This window comes from Cottoperca gobio, chromosome 22 (genome assembly GCF_900634415.1).
Source record: "Cottoperca gobio chromosome 22, fCotGob3.1, whole genome shotgun sequence".
In the NCBI taxonomy this organism is placed as follows: domain Eukaryota; kingdom Metazoa; phylum Chordata; class Actinopteri; order Perciformes; family Bovichtidae; genus Cottoperca; species Cottoperca gobio.
In genome coordinates this window covers 2,535,807-2,553,865 of record NC_041376.1, presented here as the reverse complement: position 1 = coordinate 2,553,865, position 18,059 = coordinate 2,535,807, and the positions used below count along the sequence as shown (strand labels likewise).

Sequence of the window (18,059 nt, the reverse complement as noted above, 5' to 3'; positions counted from 1 at the left end):
GCCTTTTTTAAATCAATTATATTTTACTATATTAAATGTACACACTGAAAATTAAAAGAAACAAAATTAAATGTATGTATATATAAATGCATAAAAGTTCCAAACATAAATGACCTCAGATAAATCCTTTTATTTTTAAATATTGTTTTAAATCTATTCTGTGTTTTACACATTTTCACATAATTAATTAGTGGATTGAGAAAATTGATCTGAGACTATTTTGATCAATAGTTCAAAGTACTTTAGATTTTTGTACTTAAGTAGATTTTGATGCTAATATTTTTATATTAAGGTTTTAATCAATTATAGCTTTTAAATGTTTACTTATTTATTGTGCTTTTGTTCTCCCTCTTGTTGCACTTTTGTTTGCACGTTTCCGCTGCGGGACTAATGGAGGAATCTCTTCTCTTGTCTTCAGGAGGAGACGACCGCCGGGTGCTCCTGTGGCACATGGAAGAAGCCCTCCATGCTCGGGCCAAGCCTGTGAAGCTGAAGGGCGAGCACCTGTCCAACATCTTCTGCCTGGCCTTCGACAGCACCAACACAAGGGTCTTCTCTGGAGGTAGGAACAAGAAACACTACAGGGGTCCTTTGACCTTTGACCTGTGCAGGAGCTTTTGTGTCTCGTCACTGATGAAATGAAAACCTTGAAGCGCTCGGGATTCAGTTTTCAATGCAGCAAAGAGAATTAACTAAGAATTCAAAATCAAGAAGTTGAATTCATGTAAAGAAACTGGAGCTGCAACAATTTGATAATCGATTTAATCGTTTATGTAACATTTCATGAAAGAAATGTCTTTTAATGTTGTTTTCAAACATTTCCTGCTTCTCTCTGTTTTATCATATTTAAATGAAGATCTTTGGATTCTGGACAAAACAAGACATTTAAAGACGTCACCTGGACTTTCAGGAACTTTTTCACTATTTTCTGACATTTTACGATTAATTCCTTAATGTGATGTAACTATGTGTTTCATTATTATTAATATTATTATTACTATTATTTAATCATTATCGATGTTTTCTAGACGAACCGATGAATCTATAACATCATCAGTAGATGATTCGAGTATCAGCCCTAAAAGAAACTTGATCTTAACTTTACATTAGAGATTTGATCATATCCTGTTGGATAACATATTTTTAATGCATTTGATTATGTGCATTTCAGTAGTGGCAGAAATATTGTATTTACTTTATTGCACCTTGGTTCTGTTAAATGGGACAATCTAAATGTTCTGACGTGCTGGAGCTGCTGTTTTGTGAGCATGAGGTGCTGCACTGTCGAGGTGCTGCTGCATCTATATTTATATTACAGACAATTAACTGAGATAGTTTTCATCTCTTTATTATTTATCTTGTGCACCTGCAGTCTTCACTCTGTGATCCTCAGTTTGTTGTTTTGCAGGAAACGATGAGCAGGTGATTCTTCACGATGTGGAGAGGTGCGTAACATAAAACACTTTGGTGTGTGTGTGTGTGTGTGTGTGTGTGTGTGTGTGTGTGTGTGTGTGTGTGTGTGTGTGTGTGTGTGTGTGTGTGTGTGTGGCCGTCACACAAACTAATTTTCTTTGTTGTTCCACCAGAATGGAAACTCTGAACGTGTTCCTGCACATCGACGCCGTGTACAGTTTGTCCGTCAGCCCGGTCAATGACAACGTGTTCGCCAGCTCATCGGACGACGGACGCGTTCTGATCTGGGACACGCGTGAGCCGCCGAGTGCAGGTAAACATTGGAGTGAAAGGCACCTGAATGCAGCATTAAAGACTGAGGTTCACGATGGCCTCAGCCTCCTGAGTTTCCTGCACTGGAGGATTCATGGTTAAAGCTTTGGATCAGAGTTTCATCTTAACTGCATGAGTTCAGAGATCTTGGTGATATTAAACTCGTCTCTGATGTTCATGGTTCTGATTGAAACGCTGTTTATCAGCAGCCACAGGATTGTGTGAATATTAGCTCACGATGGGACTTAGTGAGACTTGTTGATAACTTTAAAAAGGCAGTGGATCATCTTGCATGACGTCCATGTCCTTCTATTTTTGAAGTCTTCCTTGTGACCGAGTCGGCCTAATAATACATTTCGCAGTAATCCGTGTGCCAGCAGGCTTTTTATGTTGCAGCACTCGGCGTTAGAAAGGATGGAAGTTACACTCGTGAAAAAAAGTGGTTTGTTAGTATTAATTCCACAGTTTGCATCAGTCTGAAATACTCCGGGGCCGGGGGGTGTTCTTATCTGAGTGACAACGTGCAGCTGGGATGATGTGAGTGTGTGCAGGGTTTCCTTAAGTCTTAAATTCAACAACATCATATGTCAGTAAATCCCCCGCTGGTGTCTTTAAAGCGTCTGTTGCAAAGCTTAGCGGTGGTGATGTGACGTGACGTCACGTGACCTGCTGGAGTTCCTTTATAGCTTTAGCTTCAGCGTTAGCTTCTTATTTCTGACATGTGGAGATTATCCTGCTGAACGACACGTACAAGCATCATAAACGTTTGTTTGCCACAGAGTTTATTTTCTGCAATAATCCTAAATCCAATCCCGTTATCTTTGTGTGGAGGGAACCAGATGCTGCAGGAATGCATCATCCCTGCAGGTTCAGTAATGTCTGCGCATTTAATTCACTAGTTTCAAGATATTTTAATCCAAACAACAAACGTGAGCCTGATCCAGAGTCAGCAGGAAAGTGTTGATAATCCTAATTCTTTAACGTGTCTTCCCGTAGAGCCGTTCTGCCTGGCCAGCTACCCGTCGGCCTTCCACAGCGTCATGTTTAACCCCGTGGAGCCGCGGCTCATCGCCACCGCCAACTCCAAGGAGGGAGTTGGATTATGGGACATCCGCAAGCCACGCAGGTTTGACTTTTTCTGTTTCTTCTAAAGTCTCCCGACCCGGTTCTCAAGAGAGGATTCTACTTTATTGTTCCCTGTGGGGAAATAAGCTTTTACTGCAGTATCACTGGGAACAATCAGACAAAGCACAGCGGAGGTAATGAAACTATAACAATCATCATTACAGGTAATGAAACAGTAACAATCATCATTACAGGTAATGAAACAATAACAATCATCATTACAGGTAATGAAACAGTAACAATCATCATTACAGGTAATGAAACAGTAACAATCATCATTACAGGTAATGAAACAATAACAATCATCATTACAGGTAATGAAACAATAATCATCATTACAGGTAATGAAACAATAATAATCATCATTACAGGTAATGAAACAATAATAATCATCATTACAGGTAATGAAACAATAATCATCATTACAGGTAATGAAACAATAATCATCATTACAGGTAATGAAACAACAATAATAATCATCATTACAGGTAATGAAACCATAACAATCATCATTAATGGTAATGAAACAATAACAATCATCATTACAGGTAATGAAACCATAACAATCATCATTACAGGTAATGAAACAATAACAATCATCATTAATGGTAATGAAACAATAATAATCATCATTACAGGTAATGAAACAACAATAACAATCATCATTACAGGTAATGAAACAATAACAATCATCATTACAGGTAATGAAACAATAACAATCATCATTAATGGTAATGAAACAATAATAATCATCATTACAAGTAATGAAACAACAATAACAATCATCATTACAGGTAATGAAACAATAACAATCATCATTACAGGTAATGAAACAATAACAATCATCATTAATGGTAATGAAACAATAATAATCATCATTACAGGTAATGAAACAATAACAATCATCATTACAGGTAATGAAACAATAACAATCATCATTAATGGTAATGAAACAATAATAATCATCATTACAGGTAATGAAACCATAACAATCATCATTACAGGTAATGAAACCATAACAATCATCATTACAGGTAATGAAACAATAACAATCATCATTACAGGTAATGAAACAATAACAATCATCATTACAGGTAATGAAACAGACAGGAATAAGCATTAGAGGGAATAAAACTGTTAAAGTAGGTTTATCGTTTGGAAACTTTTACTGGATCTTAACCTGAGGAAATGCTTTTAATTAAAATATTTAATTAAAAAACATTATACAATTTTATTTTCAAAAATAAACCAAAAAAGTCTGACAAGAAAAATATTAAATGTATAAAATAAAAATAATAATATAAATAACACAAAGACGGGCGAGGAGTATTGAAGGTAGAAAAGATACAAAGAACATCCAAGTGAAGCAAAAGAGTAAATATGAATAAATGATGATGAATTATTGGTATACAGGTAAATTGTTACTAGAGCTGCATTTTACAATTAAGTTCATTATCCATTCATCTGCAGATTAATTTCTACATTAATTGTTTGGTCTTAAAATGTCAGAAAATATTGTTTCGTCACTTTAATTTGATATAAAACAGAAAAGCAGCAAATCTCCAGAATTAACGATGAATCGATTATCAAAATATTTGGTTATTTTTCTATTAGTCGACTAATTGTTGCAGCTACTTTAATGGTGATTTCAAATGTGTCGACTAAGTTTAAAGTCAAACGTCTTCTGTTGGTGTGACGCTCGTCCGTCCACCAGGTGGCGCTGTGGTCTCACTGTTAGAGGTGTGTGTGTGTGTGGATCGGCATGTTGACAGTTAGAATGTCACTTTACATTTTATAAATGGCTTCCAGCTGAAGTGTGTTTAGAGAAGTACCTGTTTTATTAACAGAAACATAAGTAACTAAAGACAAACAAAACGTATATCTGCAGATCTAATAATAAACCCTTAAAACAAAAGAAGAAAATAATAAATGTTCTAAGGAATAGCTTGATCCTACTTCTTATATACAAATTAATTTAGTTATTGTACGAACAAGACTTTCTCTCAACCGTTTTAAACTCTAAAGTCCTTTTTATTAATAATTAAAATTAATGCTTTCCAAATGTGTGTTCATCATTTCTATTTGCAATGCATCTTTTAAAGTGTTCATCATAATCATATTACATCATGTCTTCTGTGTTCGTAACATTTATTATTGTGCTTTTAAAAAGCTTCAAAGTTAACATGCAACATTAAAAACCGTTATAATGCATAAAACCGGCTCAAATGTTCAAAGTGGGGGTGCCGAGTTCTCCATCCTTTTAAAATAAATGTAATCTCCCCGTTAGTAATCGTCTCTGACGGTTTCAGCTCCTCCAGGAACAAACAGTGCATTCAAGTCTTGTTTCCTTCCCTCAGCTCCTTGCTGCGTTATGGAGGCAGCATGTCTCTGCAGAGCGCCATGAGCGTCCGCTTCAACAGCACCGGCACCCAGTTGCTGGCGCTGCGGCGCCGCCTGCCGCCCGTCCTCTACGAGCTGCACTCCCGCCTGCCCAGCTTCCAGTTCGACAACCAGGGATACTTCAACTCGTGCACCATGAAGAGCTGCTGCTTCGCCGGAGACAAAGATCAGGTGGGTCGTCGGGTCGTACCAATCACAGCTAGTAGGGGGGATAGAAACTATTAAGTAAATATTAAATATACGCTTGTACAGAATTACAAGACAAAGCAAGTTGCATGAGTTGTGTGAGAGTTAGTAAACAGATGTTTACACATAGTTACCTGTTAGACGCGGCTCCGTTTACGTCAAGACTTTTCTACCTTTTCTGATTCTTCGTTCTCCGTGGAGTTTTCTTCAGGAGTTCAAGGAAACACGGAGAGTAAGTGACACACGGAGGGTCACTTCGTGGTGACGTGTTGCTTTAAGAAAGGGCTTCCATTGCTCTCACGGCATCACCATTTAGAGAAACGTCTTCCTACACCCACATTGGGCAGAGGATTGTCTCCGAAGGATGTGAAAGCAGAAGTGCAGAATGGCGACTAACCACAGAAGAATGATGGAAAGGGAACGGTGGGAGTTCTGGGTGTGACATTCCTGCTTGACGTGTCCTCTGGGACCCCGGGGCGGAGCGCACAGGTGTTCAGTGTGTTCGTGTGCACTGCAGCTTCAGCGACGCGAGTAACAATAATGTGATTTATCGTCACCGCGCAGCTTGTTATGTTGCTTCCTTTTAGATAAAGACGCAGATGATTGCTGTTTTCCACCCACATGAGAGTGACTTGAGCAAGTCCTTGAAGAAAGTTCAAACCCACAGAGATTAGCAAGATGTTTACAAAAAGGAAATTAAAAACATTTGTTTAAATATAAAACGGCACAAATAATTCACAACTTGACAGAATGTCAGAAACCCAACTGTGCAATACGAAAAGGATTTAACAAATACAGCCTCCAGATGGTAAAATAAAGCTTCAGACACTTCAATTAAATAGAAATGTGCTTAAAGAAAGCAGAAAAGAGCGGACTATCAATGCTACAAAACGACTACAAAGAGACAGAAACCACTACAAAGAGACAGAAACCGACTACAAAGAGACAAAACGACTACAAAGAGACAAAACGACTACAAAGAGACACAAAATGACTACAGACACAAAACGACTACAAAGTGACACAAAACGACTACAAAGAGACCCAAAACGACTACAAAGAGACAGAAACCGACTACAAAGAGACCCAAAATGACTACAAAGAGACAGAAACCGACTACAAAGAGACCCAAAACGACTACAAAGAGACACAAACCGACTACAAAGAGACACAAACCGAGACACAAACCGACTAGAGACACAAACCGACTACAAAGAGACAAAACGACAACAAAGAGACACAAAATGACTACAGAGACACAAAACGACTACAAAGTGACACAAAACGACTACAAAGAGACCCAAAACGACTACAAAGAGACAGAAACCGACTACAAAGAGACACAAAACGACTACAGAGACACAAACCGACTACAAAGAGACAAAACGAGACTAAACGACTACAAAGAGACACGACTACAAAGAGACACAAAATTACTACAGAGACACAAAACGACTACAAAGAGACAGAAACCGACAACAAAGAGACACAAAGAGACAAAACGAGACACGACTACAAAGAGACACAAAATGACTACAAAGAGACGCAAAATTACTACAGACACAAAATGACTACAAGGAGACACAAACCGAGACACAAACTGACTACAGAGACACAAACCGACTACAAAGAGACACAAACCGACTACAGAGACACAAACCGACTACAGAGACACAGAATCCGACTACAAAGAGACACAAAACGACTACAGAGACACAAACCGACTACAAAGAGACAAAACGACTACAGAGACACAAACCGACTACAAAGAGACAAAACGAGACTAAACGACTACAAAGAGACACAAATTACTACAGACACAAAATGACTACAAAGAGACACAAACCGACTACAAAGAGACAAAACGACTACAAAGAGACACAAAATGACTACAGACACAAAACGACTACAAAGTGACACAAAACGACTACAAAGAGACCCAAAACGACTACAAAGAGACAGAAACCGACTACAAAGAGACCCAAAACGACTACAAAGAGACACAAACCGAGACACAAACCGACTAGAGACACAAACCGACTACAAAGAGACAAAACGACTACAAAGAGACACAAAATGACTACAGAGACACAAACCGACTACAAAGGGACAAAACGAGACTAAACGACTACAAAGAGACACGACTACAAAGAGACACAAAATTACTACAGAGACACAAAACGACTACAAAGAGACAGAAACCGACAACAAAGAGACACAAAGAGACAAAACGAGACACGACTACAAAGAGACACAAAATGACTACAAAGAGACGCAAAATTACTACAGACACAAAATGACTACAAGGAGACACAAACCGAGACACAAACTGACTACAGAGACACAAACCGACTACAAAGAGACAAAACGACTACAGAGACACAAACCGACTACAAAGAGACAAAACGAGACTAAACGACTACAAAGAGACACAAAATTACTACAGACACAAAATGACTACAAAGAGACACAAACCGACTACAAAGAGACAAAACGACTACAAAGAGACACAAAATGACTACAGACACAAAACGACTACAAAGAGACACAAAACGACTACAAAGAGACAGAAACCGACTACAAAGAGACCCAAAACGACTACAAAGAGACACAAACCGACTACAAAGAGACACAAACCGAGACACAAACCGACTAGAGACACAAACCGACTACAGAGACACAAAATGACTACAGAGACACAAAACGACTACAAAGAGACCCAAAACGACTACAAAGAGACCCAAAACGACTACAAAGAGACAGAAACCGACTACAAAGAGACAGAAACCGACTACAGAGACACAAACCGACTACAAAGAGACAAAACGACTACAAAGAGACACGACTACAAAGAGACACAAAATGACTACAAAGAGACACAAACCGACTACAAAGAGACAAAACGACTACAAAGAGACACAAAATGACTACAGACACAAAACGACTACAAAGAGACACAAAACGACTACAAAGAGACAGAAACCGACTACAAAGAGACCCAAAACGACTACAAAGAGACACAAACCGACTACAAAGAGACACAAACCGAGACACAAACCGACTAGAGACACAAACCGACTACAAAGAGACAAAACGACTACAGAGACACAAAATGACTACAGAGACACAAAACGACTACAAAGAGACCCAAAACGACTACAAAGAGACAGAAACCGACTACAAAGAGACAGAAACCGACTACAGAGACACAAACCGACTACAAAGAGACAAAACGACTACAAAGAGACACGACTACAAAGAGACACAAAATTACTACAGAGACACAAAACGACTACAAAGAGACAGAAACCGACAACAAAGAGACACAAAGAGACAAAACGAGACACGACTACAAAGAGACACAAAATGACTACAAAGAGACGCAAAATTACTACAGACACAAAATGACTACAAGGAGACACCAACCGAGACACAAACTGACTACAGAGACAGAAACCGACTACAAAGAGACACAAAATTACTACAGACACAAAATGACTACAAAGAGACACAAACCGACTACAAAGAGACACAAACCGACTACAGAGACACAAACCGACTACAGAGACACAGAATCCGACTACAAAGAGACACAAAACGACTACAGAGACACAAACCGACTACAAAGAGACAAAACGACTACAGAGACACAAACCGACTACAAAGAGACAAAACGAGACTAAACGACTACAAAGAGACACAAAATTGCTACAGACAGAAACCGACTACAAAGAGACACAAAATTACTACAGACACAAAATGACTACAAAGAGACACAAACCGACTACAAAGAGACAAAACGAGACTAAACGACTACAAAGAGACACAAAATTACTACAGACAGAAACCGACTACAAAGAGACACAAAATTACTACAGACACAAAATTACTACAAAGAGACACAAACCGAGACACAAACCGACTACAGAGACACAAACCGACTACAAAGAGACAGAATCCGACTACAAAGAGACAGAATCCGACTACAAAGAGACAGAAACCGACTACAAAGAGACAAAAACCGACTACGAAGAGACACAAAACGACTACAAGTGACTCTCCGGCTCTGTCAGAACTTCCAGCAGCGACAGGTTTAAGTGGAAGCGTGCGTTTCCAAAGTGTAATAAGAGTTCAGACGAGGAACCGTGTTCGGGTCAGCTGTCACGTCATGCCGACAGCGTGTTTGATCCACAGTGTGAGACGCGGCGCTGTAGGAACATCTGCTGGTTTTGTGCCTTTTTTTTTTTTTATATATATATTCTGACCCCCCGGGGTTTGTTATCTCCGTGTGTGTAAAGTTTTGTCAGAAGAAACAGAGACTTGTATTTCTGAACATCCTTCTGTTTCCCCCTCAGTACATCTTGTCAGGCTCCGATGACTTCAACCTCTACATGTGGAAAATCCCAAAGGACCCAGAAGCAGGTGAGTTGGTGAATGTGTCTGCACCGCCTGCATGTTCGCGCGTCGGCCGTGATTTACCTTCATGTTTGTGTCTTCACATGACACAATATTGAACCATCTCGTTCCCACTGGAGACGGGCTCCTGCAGATCCTTAAAAAGTCCTAAGATGAGGCTTTAATTGATGTTAAAATGTCTTAAAGTCATCTTTCAGATGTCTTATGAATCCTGAGACACGGGAGGGAGGAGCAGCAACACTTACATTTAGTTTCCAGGCGAGGTCTTCAACATAATGATTGACAAAGATTTCACGGCAACGGATGTGCTTATTGTAAAATGTGCCATGCTGAATAAATTCTGACATTTAACTCTCATTACTCATCACTGATGACTTCCTGAATATGGAGAATACCAGCTGACAGAAACTAAGTCCTGAAGAGCTTTTCTCCATCTTCTCTTTAGTTTTTGTTTCTGTGCTTTCGGCTTGTTGAAGTTCACGCTGTTCATCAGAATCAGATTCTGTAAACGGATGAACCGCAGCTTGTTTTTAAGGACGACGTTTTTGTGAATCCTGCAAGGTTAAAGATTTCAGTGGCGTCAGCAGTGAAGGTAAAACAAAGCCGACCTCCAGTCGCTGGTTCAGTCTCAGACAGAACGATGGACGCCAGACGCAGTTTCCCCCTCAGCTCATTTAGTCACAATTTACTATCCATATAAAAAACTATTATTTATTTAAATAATTATATATATATATAATTATTTAAAATGTTTGTGTGTGTGTGTGTGTGTGTGTGTATATGTATATATATATATATATATATATATATATATATATATATATATATATATATATATATATATATATATATATATATATATATATATATATATATATATAGATATATATATATATAGATATTTTTTCTTACCCTGTATTGTTAGTGCAAAATATGTACTTTTTTAAAAATGTTTTTCTAATTTACTTTACTTTTCTATTTTAGTTTACTTTACTTTTATTACTAGTCTATATACTTATTTTATTTTTATTTTTGCACTGTTAGTATTACTACTTTTACTCTTTTGTTTAGTAATTTAGTTTACTTATTGTAGACAGTATTTTTACTTGTTTTTAATGTTTCGGTTATCTACTTTACTTTTCTTGCTATTACATTAGGCACTGGTGTTAATATTACTTCTTATACGTTTTATATTTATTATACTCGTCGTGCTTATTACTCTTATATTTTTGTAATTTTTCCCGAGATTGATGAAGTTAGTTTAGTTAACTTAGTTTGATTGGACATCAACCTTCTCCTGCCTGTTTGCGTCGGTCCAGGGGGCGACGGCTGAGGGCTATAAATAGCTGCTCCACATGTGCTCACTGTGAACTCCATCTAATGATTCTGGGAAGAAAATCCCAAAAATGCAACAATCCAGGAATGTGTGCGTGTGCAGCTCTGCACCTCCGAGTTACTCACTCTGGAAATATGTGTCAGCTTTAAGACTTATTATGGGATGAAATGACTGAATAATCATCTGGATGTTTGTTTTAATGACTTCTTGAATCTCTGACGTCATCGTGTTCTTCCTTCCAGGAGGCGCAGGGCGAGTGGTAAACGGGGCGTTCATGGTCCTGAAGGGTCACCGCTCCATCGTGAACCAGGTGCGCTTCAACCCGCACACCTACATGATCTGCTCCTCCGGCGTGGAGAAAGTCATCAAGGTGAGCGAAACCTCACGTCTGTGTTGAGGAGGAGACGAAAGTGTTGAAATGTTTTTATCCGTTTGTTTTGTTTTCTTCTGGTTCGTGGCTATTAAAGTCACAATGTTCAATACTTTGTTTTACTTTAATATTTATTCATACAACACAAACGCATGTATCTAAATTAAATTAAAATATTACATTTATTGATTTGCAATTTGAAAAGCTGAATTTGATCAAATCAGAAAAATGTCAAACCGACTTCTGGCCAATCAGAGCGCAGCCTGTCGGTCATGTGATCCAATCAGAGCGCAGCCTGTCGGTCATGTGATCCAATCAGAGCGCAGCCTGTCGGTCATGTGATCCAATCAGAGCGCAGCCTGTCGGTCATGTGATCCAATCAGAGCGCAGCCTGTCGGTCATGTGATCCAATCAGAGCGCAGCCTGTCTGTCATGTGATCCAATCAGAGCGCAGCCTGTCTGTCATGTGATCCAATCAGAGCGCAGCCTGTCGGTCATGTGATCCAATCAGAGCGCAGCCTGTCGGTCATGTGATCCAATCAGAGCGCAGCCTGTCGGTCACGTGATCCAATCAGAGCGCAGCCTGTCGGTCATGGTTTAAAAGTAAAATATTTTATTGCTATGAACTCTTTTAAACTTCAAACTTCTTATTTGCTTTTATCGTAGAGACGTGTGAGTTTCCAACACAAAGCATGGAACTGATCTGAGTTTATAGCTAAATAGCTAGCGTTCACATGTACAGCGTAGTTAAAGCATTGCTACATCCCATAATACACGTACATGCACACGCTGGTAATTCACAGTAAACATCTCTGCAGAAGGCAGCACGTCCCCCTCGTGGTGAACACATCTGGAATCATTAGAGTGGCTCGCTTGTTCCAGAGCTTTATGGAGAACGATGAAGTGCAAATGTAGATCTTCGATGTGGTATTTCACAGCTGCTCCTTCGCCGTGTTAGTGAAGACGAGCAACGACACGATGCAGAGTCGTTCTGTAAGTGTGCAGAGTAAACGTGAGTCTGCGATGTTCACGCTGCAGTCGAGCCCTGAAGCGAGACATCGATCTCCGATGACACGACTCAGTGACTGCGCTGCGGCTTCCCTCTGTGCAGCGGCGGATGAAAAAGATGGATCCCCCCCCCCCCCCCCCCCCCCCCCCCCCCGTTATTGATGTCGTCTGTAACCGATGAGAAAGAAACTGGGTCATGGGAAGATACGAGCGGTTCCACAGAAACGTCATGTTTGCTCAGAGAAGGAGCCTCAATGCTTCCTTTGTGTCCTCACCAAAGGAAACGAGATGATGACGTCCCACAACTCCTCGTTTCTTCATCTTTTTAATCTTAGCTCAACACGTTTGGACGGTGACTTGTGCAGAAGTAGATTTGTAGGCCGGTTGTCTTTGTGTCCTGATGGCGTCTCCTTCACATCTGTCCTTGAGGAAGGGAAAGATATTGGACCGGTTCCCCAGAGACCGACTGCCAGGCTTTAAAAAGTCTTGTTGGCGCAGATCAAATACAAAAGGCTTCGTACGAGTAAATCTATTCAAAGTATTATTGCTAAAGCCGTCGACCGCGATCCCGGCTGCACAATTAACCGAGTGTTAATCGCGGTTGTGACTTTTGCTTCCCACGATTAAATGAACGAGTTTAAAATGCACGTAGAAAACTGTCAAATCAAGCGCTCCCTGAACGAACATCCAGCCAGCGGGGGGAGACAGATGTCTTTCTCTGTGCATCCTGCAGAGAAACCTTCCTGAATGTTACTCGTGTGCTCTGTTGGAACATGTCCTGAGCTCTGGTGAAGAAGAAGAAGCTGATTTTAAGTCTTACTTCGATGCGTTGTACGTTAGCAGGAAAGTGCCTCGAGGTGAAAGCAGTTCTCGGTGTTCGTGATCATTTGGACTTTAATTAGTTTTATTTTGTAGTTCTAATCGAAAGCTGTTTGACTTGACGAGCAGTAAAATAAAAGCTTCACATGTTTCATTATGTGTCCAACTTTAAATCTCTATCTGTCCCCCCCCCCCCCCCCATTGTTTCAGGTGTGGAGTCCCTACCAGCAGCCCGAGAGTCTGGGCGACCTGGAGGGCCGCGTGGAGGATAAGTCCCGCAGCCTGTACACCCACGAGGAGTACATCAGCCTGGTGCTGAACAGCGGCAGCGGTCTGTCCCACGACTACGTCAGCCAGTCCATCCAGGAGGACCCGCGCATGATGGCGTTCTTTGACTCGCTGGTGCGTCGAGAGATCGAGGGCTGGAGCTCCGACTCTGACAGCGACCTGAGCGAGGAGGCCATCATGCAGCTCCACGCCCGGGGACGCCGCGTCACGAGGCCCCCGCCGACTCCTCCCATCGCCATCGCCGCCTGCGCCTCCTCAGAGCGACTCCGATAACTCGTCGTCCTCCTCGCTGGCGGGACTGGATGCCTCAGGGGGAGAACCTGGAGCGGAGGTGGAGGAGCGGCCTCGGAGACGCGGCAGGCAGCGGCGCCACCCGTCCGGCTTCCTTGTGAACGAGGACTCGGACTCCAGTGAGTTTTGGCTCGACCCCGTGCCGCGGCCCCGCTCCCCGAGCCCCAGGGACAACTCCACGCTGTCCAGCCCCGCCACCTCTCCGTCACTTCCCGCCGGAGCCTCCAGCTCCTCCACATCCACCTCCAGCTCCAGCAGCGAGGACGAGGAGCGGCGCAGCGCGGTGAGGCGGCGCAACGTCATGAGGCGCCGACGCATGCACGTCGTCTCCAGAGCCGGGGACCGACCCGAGTCCGTGCAGACTCTGTTCTCCGCCATCGACTCCTGCAATTACCCGTCGATATCCGTCGACGACCTGACTTCCTCCTCGTCGGGCGAGGTGCAGAACTCGCTCCAAATGAAACCCAGAGACCCCGAGAAGCGTCTGAGCCCGTCTGACTTTGTGTGCCTGAGCCCGGTGATGTCCCCCGACAGCCAGGAGCACGAGGGAGCGAGCGAGAGGACCGAGCCGGAAAGACGTCCGGCCGCGTCTCTGGACGGACTCAGGACCGGAGGACGGGTCAGTTCTGACGGCGGAGAGGCGTGTAGCAGCTCGCTGGCGTTAGACTCCCCGAGCCGGCGGAGCCCCGGAGCCAACGGGCGACACAGGACCGTAGCGCCTCACGTGAGAGAGACCCTCCACGTGTCCTCAGAATCAGAGGACGACGCCAGGCCGCAGAGAGAAAAGGCCCAGAGCGCTCTGAAGCGGACTCGTGTGGGCTCAGAGGAGGGCTGCTCTCCCTCAGAGAAGAAGTTCAGAACATAACGACGCTCTCGGGAACAGACTTGATTTCTATGGTTTATACAACGCAGCCTTTCCTCCGACTCTGAGTCTGAGCAGAAGATGTTGAGGGAATAAAGAAGTGATTGTCATCGTGCTCTGGTCAAACCAGAGATGACAGTAAAGCAAAATAAAACCAGTTAAAGATGTTTAACGTTTGTTTTCATGCCGTTCCTTCTGTGGCTGCAGAACGTGGAGCTCCTGCAGAACTTGGAAGCTCCTGCAGAACGTGGAGCTCCAGCAGAACGTGGAGCTCCAGCAGAACGTGGAGCTCCAGCAGAACGTGGAGCTCCTGCAGAACGTGGAGCTCCTGCAGAACGTGGAAGCTCCTGCAGAACGTGGAGCTCCAGCAGAACGTGGAGCTCCAGCAGAACGTGGAGCTCCTGCAGAACGTGGAGCTCCTGCAGAACGTGGAGCTCCTGCAGAACTTGGAAGCTCCTGCAGAACGTGGAGCTCCAGCAGAACGTGGAGCTCCAGCAGAACGTGGAGCTCCAGCAGAACGTGGAGCTCCTGCAGAACGTGGAGCTCCTGCAGAACGTGGAGCTCCTGAACGTGGAGCTCCTGCAGCCACAGAACAGAACCTCTTCTGGAGGACAAAAGCTTTGCAGCATTTTAACTCCAGTTTGAAACTGAGCGTGAATGTGATTTACTGGCTTCTTACTTTAAGCCTGACTGATGTCTCGGCGTCTGAAGAACTGTGTGAAATCTTAAAAGCACTTTTTGTTTTAAGCTGTGCATTGAAATGATGCGTTCAGTGTCTCCACCGATTGTTTCCTTTTGTCTCGTTGTGGCGCCGCTGGGTGCGTCGCAGGCTGGCGCTCGCTTCTGTCTTCTTGCAATTAAAGAAATGATCTGTTCTGAAGAGACGCCGCCGCCGCTCATCTTCACTGAAGTGTCGAGACTTCCCGTCTGACATGATGGGAAAACTCGTTATTTAGATTTGGGTCCTTCTGCGATGCTTACTGCTGACGGTCACCATGGCAACGCAGCCTCAATGTGAGAGTGTTTTGAGCCGGCCGTGACCTCGAGCACCGGCGTCGGGCCGGAGCGTTACTGGTTCTTATTAGTCATTATTTTCTGCGTTTATAAAATGTGAGAAATGTCCAAAGTGACGTCTTTAAATGTCTCGTTGTGTCTCTTTAATACGATTTCTGCAGGAAGGACTGCTTTTAATATTAATAATAATACATTAGACTCGTACAGCGCTGTTCTAAAGAGTGACAAATATATAAACAAACTTCTACTTCTCACATTACATCGCATGAAGACGAGCAATAAAACACGAGTAACAACCAATAAAGTCAATAATCACATCAATAATAACTAATATAAGTAACAGGATCAGTAACGACAGAAATAACAGAAATAAGAGTTTATTTACGGGGAAGACTTTCTAACGAGATGCTTTCAAGAGCAGCTTTGAATCTTGTAAGTTTCTGTTTTTGGAAACAGAATATTTGGTAAATATTGCAAAAAGGTGTAAAAGTTTGTGACTAATAAAAGCACATTTGAACAAAGTTTAAAGTCAACAGATTTAGTGATAAATGATGATGTAACATTAATAAGGCACCAAATGAACCGGACGGTTGATTGAAACATTTCTCTACTTTGACTCGTTTATAAAATATAAAACGAAGGTCGAGTTTGTTTTCAATGTTAAAATGTCATTTACTTTTTAAATACACACGATTTAATTAAATTAAATAAACTTGTAAATTGTGTAAATATCTCAGGAAATATCAGAATAAATTTCAAAGTAAAAGTGCAACAAAATAAAGCACCTGAAATAAACAGGATGTAGTTGAAGAACCATAAATGGGCGAGTGTCTGTTCAGCAGATCATCTGGACACACCCACTCAAGATTCCCCAAACTGAGTAAGTGTCCATTAAAACACATGATGTCACTCCTGGGGAAGCAGGAGCTGAACGCCGCTCTCCTGCCAGACGAGGCAGACGAGCAGAGGGCAGACCTGTGGTCATGGAAAAGATTACAGAGAAAGAAAACACGCCACACGGCGAAGAATCTGAGGGTTATCCAGATGTTTGCACGGCTCAAAACTTCTCAGTGTGGCCGTCACTTATGTGCAGGAAGTGACGGCCCCCCCCCCCCCCCCCCCCGGGACAGATGTTCACAGGGTGTGTGAGTCGCCTGCTGGGCTGCATGTGCAGGTGTCACAGCTGGAACGTCAATCAAAAGTACCTGCAGACAAATTCTGTGGAATTCTGAATCTGGTCTGTTGCCGGGTCGGTTTCCACATAGAGGTGCATAAACATAACGATTATTATATAATCAATTACAAAACATAAAGAACAAATAACATGAAAGAATACTGAGAATGATATGAACAAGGAAACAATGTAGAACACAGTATACTATAAATATGTACAAGAAACAGAGAATAGAAGAAAAGTGCACAAACGGGAATATAATGAAATGTATACACGGCCTGAGACGTTCTGAAACACGACGCTGCTGAAGCACGACGACGCTGCTGAAGCACGACGCTGCAGTACGACGCTGCAGTACGACGCTGCTGCAGCACGACGCTGCTGAAGCACGACGCTGCTGAAGCACGACGCTGCAGCAGCACGCCGCTGCAGCAGCACGCGTTACTGACACATTACTGAACTTACAGCACGATGGACTTATCTGTATTTATTCAGGTTAACTGCTTCTGTGCTTCTCTGCAGCGACGCCCTCCCACTGGTCACATCCACAGCTGGGGGGGAACCAGCTCAACCACAGACCTTGAGGACTTCCACCAGAGCGAGCACGGGTGAAGTCAAGTGCACCATCTTGGTTTGGGAGGGGGACAGGACCCACGACCCCCTCTTACTCTGCCAGCGTCTCACTATGACGGATGTGCTGCAATAAGAAAACTAGTTTGTGTTTATTTCACGTGAGAAGTTTCTGTATTTGTGTTTTTGTCTTCGCTCTTCTTCCTGGTGGGCGGGGCTCCATGTTTTTTCCCTGCACCAATCAGGATGGCTTGCTATCACCAGCCTACTGTAGCTGTAGATTATATTTCAGTCTGTGTGCGATAACAATCGTGCCAGATGCAGTCACAAAGCTTTACAGATGTGCAGTGGAGATCAACATGAAGGTTGAGTTGGAAGACGGGTGTAGTAGCGGGGTAGTTAGTGGGGAACGGGCCCCCCAGTTTACGCCCCTGACAACATTTGGCAGGCCTCTGTGACGGGAGCTGAAGCCTTA

At 42.6% G+C, this 18,059-nt stretch overlaps 1 protein-coding gene across 1 annotated transcript in view; it reads left to right on the top strand.

Annotated features, from left to right (window-relative positions):
• dcaf5 (ddb1 and cul4 associated factor 5) overlaps nucleotides 1–15,710 on the top strand; it is a 16,725-nt gene extending 1,015 nt beyond the window's left edge. Inside the window, 9 exon segments of the mRNA XM_029461289.1 lie at nucleotides 419–562; nucleotides 1,409–1,445; nucleotides 1,587–1,726; nucleotides 2,722–2,851; nucleotides 5,208–5,421; nucleotides 9,792–9,858; nucleotides 11,431–11,558; nucleotides 13,596–13,928; nucleotides 13,930–15,710. Coding sequence (XP_029317149.1) covers nucleotides 419–562; nucleotides 1,409–1,445; nucleotides 1,587–1,726; nucleotides 2,722–2,851; nucleotides 5,208–5,421; nucleotides 9,792–9,858; nucleotides 11,431–11,558; nucleotides 13,596–13,928; nucleotides 13,930–14,829 — 2,093 coding nt within the window. The 3' untranslated portion in view covers nucleotides 14,830–15,710.
• The last annotated feature ends 2,349 nt before the right edge of the window (nucleotides 15,711–18,059 follow it).